The 8,746-nt window shown below is 45.1% G+C and overlaps 1 protein-coding gene across 1 annotated transcript in view; it reads left to right on the top strand.

Annotated features, from left to right (window-relative positions):
* The window catches only part of TDRD12 (tudor domain containing 12), an 83,795-nt gene that overhangs the window by 67,091 nt on the left and 7,958 nt on the right, over window positions 1-8,746 (top strand). The window contains exon 27 of the mRNA XM_019505281.1: window positions 8,035-8,207. Within this exon, the coding sequence (XP_019360826.1) occupies window positions 8,035-8,207 (173 nt within the window). The remainder of the gene's footprint in view (window positions 1-8,034; window positions 8,208-8,746) is intronic.

Below are 8,746 nucleotides of genomic sequence, written 5' to 3'. Positions count from 1 at the left end.
GCAGGGTGGAGCTGGCACTGCGATTTTCTTGCTGGGAGCTGGGCTTGGAATGGGCTCTGGTGCTGGGAGGATGCTGGAGTCACCTCATGTTTCGCCGCAGCTCTGTTCCCAGCACTGTGCTGCCACCCAGCGCAGCCCTAGCTTTTCCTGGCACTTGGGTAGAGGGGGGCATTCAGACAGGGCTGCGCCAGGTGGTATTGTGGGGCTGGGAGTGGAGCTGCGGCAAAATTTGGGTTGGCTGCAGCCTCCTGCTAGTACTGCTGAAGCCTGCTCTGAGCCCAGCCCCTGCCGAAAAGAGCACCACGCAGTTCTGGCTCCACCCCGTAGCTGTAGCCCACCCCACACTGCAGATCCAGGGGCACAACCCCCTGCCCTCCCGGGGTGCAAGCAGTGGCGAGAGCTACCACCACCCCACAAGCTGCACCTCCGTCCCTCACCACAGGGGGCGGCAGTCTCTTCTTCCCCCCTACCCCACGCACAAACTGCTTCCCTCCCCTTCTGGCATACCAACAAGAGCCGGGGTGTCCAACCTTTTTGAATGTGGGGCCGGATCACAAACTTTTTATCACCCAGTGGGCTGGCGAGCCATATTCAAAGACCTCACGGGAAGTGGTATCACATCAGGAAGTGATGTCACGTGACCTTTGACACCAATGAAGTTGCAAGAAGTGACAATGAAATGGGTCTGGAAATGTGGTTTAAAATTCAAAATAAAAACAATATAAAAGCAAGAATGAAATAATACCAAACACTTGACTAAAATAAACACTTTCGCTCCTACTCACTTCTCAATGAATGAAAGAAGCATAATGCAAGTTGACAGATCAAATGTGGAAAAGATATCAGCCAGAGTGGAAACTAATCAAAGCAACAAAATATGGGCATTTTTGAGAATAATCTTTAAGAAGATTTACTTTTATTGAATTAATAACTTGTTAAAACATCTTTAACAAGTAGTAACATGTTGAACCCCCAATCCTGCACAAAGAGAAACGGAAGCAAACATAATCCAAACACTGGACAGTATTTTTACAAAGATTTTTACATGCTCCAAATTTACATTGGAGCCTTGGAGCCCAGATCGTTCATGCTCTATTCTTGAGCATATTGTTCAGTCTTAAATGAGCATACAGCACAGCTGCAGGGGGTTCAGCCACAGCTTTTCCTCCCTGGTACAGCCCCGGCAGCCCATCCCATCTCCTATCAAGCGGTGGCTTCCCCACTTGGTGCTGCACTTTCCCCCTACCTGCACCTGCTGGTCCCAAAAGGCAGGAGGCTCCACTGCTGCTTCTGCTGGCCAGTGCTGACCCAGCCGGGTATCCTCAGCAGCACATGAGAAGCCAGCTTCAGCCACATGCTGTCTTGGATGGGATGGGATGGGCCCAGCCGGGTCCGCACTGGCCAGGAAAAGCAGCATGCAGCTGAAGCTGGCTTCCCATGTGCTGCTCGGAACGGGAGGAGGCCGGCCAGGTTGGCACCAGCCAGCAGAAGTGGCGGCGGAGCAGTGTGCCGCTCGGGACTGACTGGTGCAGACAGGGGGGAAATGCAGCTGAGCCCCTGCTGCTCCGGCCAGGCTTATCCTGTGCAGCGTGGCACATGGCTCCGCCGCTGCTTCTGCTGGCCAGTGCAGACCCAGCCAGGCTCCTCCTGTCCCCAGCAGCTTGTGGGAAGCTGGCTTCAGCCACATGCTGCTGCTCCAGATGGGACAGACCCAGCCAGGTCAGCACCGGCCAGGGAAAGTGGCATGTAGCTGAAGCTGGCTTCCCACAAGCTGCTGGGGACAGGAGAAGCCCAGCCAGGTCTGCACCAGCTAGCAGAAGCGGCGGCAGAGCTGTGCGCCGCTCAGGACAGGACGAGCCCAGCCCGGCTGATGCGGCAGGAGCTCAGCTTCATTTTCCCCCTGCCTGCACTGGTCAGTCACGAGTGGCACATGGCTCCACCGCTGCTTCTGGCTGGTGCCGACCTGGCCGGCCTCCTCCCGTCCCCAGCAGCACGTGGGAATCCAGGTTCAACTTCATGCAGGTCCCCGGAGGCGAGCTGGATGCTGGGGGCAAGGGGCGGAGCCAAAGGGGAAGTAGCAGGCGCTGTCCCCAGCTCATCCCAGGCAGTGGTGGCAGGACCTGACTCTTGATGAGCCTGGCTCTGCGGTGGTAAGCGGCTCCCCTCTCCTCGCTGTCAGCTGGGGCCCACAGGCCAGCCCTGCCCGCCTTGCCTCGCCTTACCGCTGCCCCACCACTGCTGCTGCTGTGGAGCACAGAGCAGGCGCCAGGACTCCTCGGCTGTCCGGAGCGAGGGACCTCAGGACAGAGAAAATGGCTTGGCGGTCCATATGTTGGACAAGCCTAAACTAGAGGAAGCCCCTTTCCTCTCCACGCTGCTGGCTCTGCTCCATGCTGCGCTGCACTCAGCATGGGCATTATCAGCCAAATGATCGGCCCCATCAGGCCGATTGTAAAGAAAATTGTCTATATTGGATATCGGTACTGATCCAAAATCAAACCGATGAATTGGTGTACCTCTACTACTAACAGCACTAGCCTGACCATGACAGCATTAATACCTTGGTGCATGAAACCTGCTATATAACCACTATGACCACTTCCACAAATACCCTGCCTGTGATCACAGAAACAGTCTAGCTACTTACTTTTTTGAATCTGTTTGTAAAATTCACAAACTGGCCCGCTTTGGTAGAAACACAAGCTTTACTTTAGACTTAGTTGCCAATGAGAACATTCATAGCTCTTTTAGTCAAAGAGATATTTTGAATTGTAGTCTCTTTGAATTCAAAGTGAGTGACTTCATTGTTAATATGCAGTGTTTCCTTTTGCTTATAAAAAATCCCCTCCTCTTTGGAAGAGTAATGCAATTTCTTTGGTAGTATATGCTTCTTCATACAGAGGAATTTTTTCTTCCACTTTTTCTTTCGTGCTTTCTCCTTGTCTCCTCATCTTAACTATACAAGTCTTTGGGTACACCCTGCAAGAATTTCCTGGTTGCTGGATTCCTTGAATTATAGGATTCCCTGATTAATCTCTTAAATTGGAAGTGTATTCCTAAATGTTCTGGCATTTTGCTTACTGTTGCAGTTAGAGTTGTGGTTTGTGCAAACTATTGAGGAGGACCTGGGGGGGGGAAGGGGGGGTATACCACTCCTTTTGGAAGTTAAGCTTTTAGGAACTGAGGCAGAAGCTCACCTCTCCTTGAGGGCCCCTTCCTTGGAAAGTTACAGTACCTTTGTGAACTGGCTCGGATATGAAGATCACAAACCCTTTTGAAAGAATGGAGGTTCAGTCTCTTCATTGGTCAAGTTTTATATGTTGTTGTATCCTACTTTACATGTGGTTTATTTTTACTGCAAAATTACCTAATTCCTAATCTGATTATTTTAAATGTTCACCCTTTTTTGTGATGCTTGCATGTGGTTGGCATAGGAAAGTGAGAAGCTATTTCTCCAGTTACCTGGAATGCTGAGGAAACCAGGATAATTGTAGTTGTGTTATAATTTCTTGGGCTCCGCATCTGTTTTGCTGTAGTTGGTCAGGCATAAAAATGAGTGCCACTCTATTTGCTATTTACTTCCTGAATATGCTTCTCAAGGTGGTGTGTTCTGCAGCCAGTTTGATTTCAGGCTGACTTCTTTGCAAATCGAAAGAAGCTTTTTCTTAAGAAAGGTTTCTTTTCTTTCCTGATGTAGAGAGCACTAGTAAGATTTTTGCCCTTTGCATGTAATCTGATCTGGAAGATTGCTTTGGCCTGTAGGACGTCTTTTTTGCTTTATAACATCTTACAATATCTTTCTGTTGCTGGTCAAAGGGCAAATGATTCTTCAGTAGGATTTTCCATCTATTAGTTCTAAACTTAATTTTAGGCTTTAGGGAACATTTTTTTAAGATGACTTTTGTTTTTGTGTTTGTGAGTTGTTTTGTTTTTTTGCTGCAGTAACCCTGTATGAGTGAATTGCAATGTCATCTGTCTTAATCTTTTCTCTCCAGAAAAGTGGTTTATTGTAATCTCCACAATTGACTTCCAGAGGTGAATACTAAGTTTCACCGAGCAAACCCATTGTTTTCTTGTCTGTGCCCTGCTTTCAGCCTAGGAAGGATAGAAACTTTGTTTGTTCTGTTTGTTTTTATTTACTCTGAAGAATTTAGGAAGTTAAAATAGCTGTACTTCTTTTGAAGGTTACCATAAAGGCCAAGACTACAGCTAAAGCCAGTAATTGGTTAGATGGTTCTCTGCCTGCACTCTGAGTATGTGATAAGCAGGGATCCTAGTTTTCTCTGTTTTAAAAATTCAGAATTCTCAGAAAAATGCCCAAAATGCATGTTTTCCCGCAATTGAAATGAAATACCACTATATATTTAAGTATTCCTTGAACACAGTGTTTTACAGTTATATTTACAGACCCTAGCCCCCCAGTGTGCAGGGAAGGGGGAATATGGGGGGTAGGGGTGGGGGTGCTGGACCTTAGGCCATAGCTAATGGTCCGGTCCATTACTCTTTGCGTTGCTGGTGGTGTGATGTTAGTCCATGGTGGCTGGCAGCGATGGCAGCCACAACTAATTTTTTTACCATTCCATCCTCACATGCTGGGTCCTGCCTGCTGGGCCATGGAGGCAGCTCCTGCCTGGCCAGACTGCAGCCTTGTTTCCACCCCACCCCCTGTGGGCACACAAATCTGGAAGGGGCACATGCCCCCTGATGCGTTGCCTGTGGTGCTTGATCCCTCCCCAGAAGTGCATGCAGCAGTGGGGAGCCTCCCCTCGTCCCTCAGGAAAGCCACCATCCTGCTCCCTGGCTGGGCCCTGCAGCTGCGCATTCCTGCCCTGGCCCAGACAGCTCAGACCACCCAGCCCCAGCCACCAACTCTGCCCTACTCCCTCACCATAAGCCACTGCCTCAGTCTGCCCTCCCCATTCCCTCCCACTCATCATCTGTGTGCGCATACTTACCTGTAGGCAGCTGGGGGAGCTGCTCTCCACCATGCTGCCTGGCTATAGTGCCGACCACACGTGTGTGCATGTGCACATGCACATAGTACTGTCTGGGTCCGATTGGCTGCCTCCTGCTCTCACCAGCCTCAAGCAGCCCCTTGCAGGCTGGAACTCTGCCAGGCCTACAAGGGAAAACCCGTGATTTCCTGCATTTTTTTTCCTTTAAAGGAGTAAATCCATTAACTTTTTCTGTTTAAAAAAGAAAATCAGTGAGGGGTTTTTTCCATGTCAAACAGGAAACCCGGATTTATGGTGATGAGATCAATAGCTTTATTCTCATTTTGTCAGATGCCACTTTTTAGAGAAATGTAGCTGAATCTAGCTTGTCAGCCTGATTGCTCACTGCTAAAGAATATCAAATGGTTTCAAGGGGTCATCTTTCCATTCCATACCATTTTATCATCAGTGTTTCTTTGCTTCTCGGGATGATTCCTTTGGTAGTTGTGTCCTGTTTCTTGACACGTTAAAGGAGCCCTGTCTTCTGGGGGTACAATTTGCTAAATCAGATAAGGTAAAATGTAAGAAGAGAAAATTGATGAGTAAATGGCTTGAAGTTAATTTTCATTGTCATAGCCCCCATTTATATCTCTGTCTCTACTCTTCTAGATTGTGTGCTGCTGCTTGCTTGCTTGTTTTTTCTGAGCTATTTTATTTATAGGAAACTTCTTCGTGGCTTATCAAAGACAGGCAGTTAGCGGTGTTAGTCTGAAGTCAGGCAGATAGGTTGGTACCTTAGAGAATAATGGGTTCAGAGACGCATGGTTTCATGGGTGACAGCCTGTTTCCTCACCTACCAACCAGTTAGTCTCTAGGCCTATAAATAAACATCGTATTTGTCCAGATCGCCAAGATCTGTTATTAACTGTTAAGGTAGCTTTTATCTTTAGCTTGTATTAGCTTATCTAATACTGTGATGGGGGAGGTGGGAAGATGGCACATGCATTCTGTGAATACCTTAGCTTAATTAAGAATGCTAAAATAATGGATGAAAATTAGATCTTTTACACCCATCAAGTAACTCAGAATTGCATTTAAGTCTTTCCTTTTTGCAAAAAACTCCTGTTTGGATGATTAAATAACACCTATATTCTTCTCCAGACAAATGACTTGGGAAATGTACTGAGAGGAACTGACCCAGTATTTTCCCTATATTTAAAACAAGACATACATTTATGAACTAAATATGCTAGCATACAGACAGAATAAGTAGTGGGATTTGTTTTCAAACTACCCCCTTTTTGAGATTAATTAAGCACTCTTCTGGTTTAAAAACCTACCTCTTTGTAGTACAAAACTACAAACAACAAGAGACTGTTCCTAGACTGCAGTTCACTCTGAGCTGTGTAGTGGTCATGGGCAGGTGGTGTCTGAGCCAATATTTTGACAGAATATATTCTTGTGGGAAGAATGAGTTAGAATCTTTAAAACCACTATTTGTGGTATTGTTTGTTCTTTGAAAAAATAAGAGAAATATGGCTCTCTCTCTTACTGTAAAATTTAAAATACAGGGCTAGTGAAGTAAAAACAATTTGGCTTCTGTCTAACGATTTGCGGTCTGTTCTATACTCCCTAAGTGTATTTGAATTACTTGCACAAAGAATAAAGGCCAACATCAGAATAGAATTTCCCTGTTTGATTTATCTTTCCACTCCTTCACTTTATCTATTTTTATATCATCATATACTGTTTTCTTTTTAAATTTTGTTTAATATGCTAGAATATGCAATCTTACTGTATGCTTTTAGCAAAAGTTATAAATTATAAAAAATATATACAGATAAAACATTTATTTGTTTGCATTGTTTTAGCAAAAGGTGTAAATAACCTCTTCTTCCTCAAGGGCCATAAATCTTGCATTTGTCCCGGAAGAAAGCTTTTTGTCCCAGGGTCCTACAGACACAAGTTTGTTGGCCCACTTTTTAAAAATGTCAGACACAAATAGGCTATGATTGACTAATTCAGAAAGACCTAAGTTTTTGCAGGTGATAGTGTACTTCATCAGAGACACAGACACACACACTCCTCTGATGAAGTAAGCTGTTGTCTGCAAAAGCTTGTGCCTCTTTGAATGATCTAGTCTCTAAGACTGCTTACAGAAGAGTGATTTACTTGAAGCTTGATGTGCTCCCACAGGTGCATGCCAAGAAAAAGCACATCACATTAGTTTGCTCTGACTTGCCTAATGTCTGATGTCAGCTTTAGATAAAAGTGCCAAAAAGCCCTGCTGAAGCACCTGATCTATACAGATGCCAGGGAGCTGGGTCAAACTCACGTGCGTACTCCATCTTGTAAAGTGCTGGGGGGTTTTTATACTTATTCACATCTGTCAGCAGCCTAAGGTGCCACCCTGCCCTCCTGCCTTTATGGCTTATTAGGTTATGATAACTCAAGGAAGTGTGTTCTGGCTGAGGATTTTATAAAATTGAGGTATGGGTTTCAGGATGTTTTGCCTGCCTGGTTCTACTAGCTTGTACCCTAAGACTAACACAGGTGGGGGAAAAAAGAGAGATGGCAGCAAATAATTACAAGTAGGTAACTTTCATATTTTAAAATGAAAAAGAAGTGTACATGTTTGTATTTGTGGTACATGTGTGTATCTGTAGTACAGGTATAGTAGAACCCAAATAATTTGTATTGATATGCTTCCCAGCCTACTTAATAGGCAGCAAGTTGCTAAATTAACAAGCTGTTTGCTGCAGCTTTTACTTAAAAGGGTACCACATCTCCAGTCAGGTGGAGCTCATCAGTGGTCTTATGCAGGTGACCAGAGAAACAGCACCCTCTGAAATAAAAGAAGGTTTTCTTCTACAGCAAACAGATGGAATACCATACCAGTTCTTCATAGCTGTTCATTGCAGGTGTATATGTGCCCCCTGCTAATTAGCAAACCCTTTTCTTTATAATTGATTGAAGGACCTGACCCTGCAAAGTATCTAGGTTCTATTTTACTGACAAACTTTTCATTCTAAAGTGATAGAAAAAAAGAAAGAAAAAGTTTGTGAATATCTTTTGCCGTTTTTAATTTCTTGTCTTCAAGGTCCAGGTCACCAGACTTCCAGATTTGAAGATTTCTGTTAACGAATACAACATTAGATCTGAGATTTTGTCTATGGGAATGGGAACTGATAATCCAGAACACATAAAACAACTCCAAAAATTGTGTGAATCTGCTAAAATGTTAGCTCCTGAGAAAAAGACCTTGCAGACTTCGTAAGTGATTGCTTAAGGCTTTTTTTTTCTTTTAATATATTATGTTTTGATCTGTAGAGCTTTTTTATTGTTTTTTTTTTTTAAATCAAGTAAGTTCAAAATGGCCACCCAATTTAAACTTAGCTTGTCCTGGTGCTGACCTTACACTTACAGACCCCCTCCACCAGGTGCAGCGCTTTTACCAGCGTTTGCTGCTGCCAGAGTGGCACAAGTAAATTCTGGTGGGGAAAGGGGTGGGAGGGATGGGGTTGGTTGTAGGTTTGCTGGGGGAGCACCCCACCTGGAGGTCATGCTAGGCCCCTGCCCCCTATCCTGATTTACCTGATATCATGCAGCCATTTTGAATAGATTTAACCTCCCCCTAATGCCCCCAAATGTCTGTACTTAGCCTTGGTGAGAAGCACAAGGAGTGGTGTGTACCTGAATCCTCTGGTGTTATTGGTCAGAAAAGTCACTGAGCTCAAGTGAATAAGAATCACATGCACTCTGAGGAATGTGCATGTAAACAAAACCATTTGAACTCCAGTAATCCTAAGGTC

This window comes from Gavialis gangeticus, unplaced genomic scaffold (assembly GCF_001723915.1).
Source record: "Gavialis gangeticus isolate Ggan-Ray unplaced genomic scaffold, GavGan_comp1, whole genome shotgun sequence".
NCBI classification, from domain to species: Eukaryota; Metazoa; Chordata; order Crocodylia; family Gavialidae; genus Gavialis; species Gavialis gangeticus.
The sequence above is the reverse complement of the archived record's forward strand: the minus strand, read 5'-3'. Positions and strand labels throughout refer to the sequence as shown.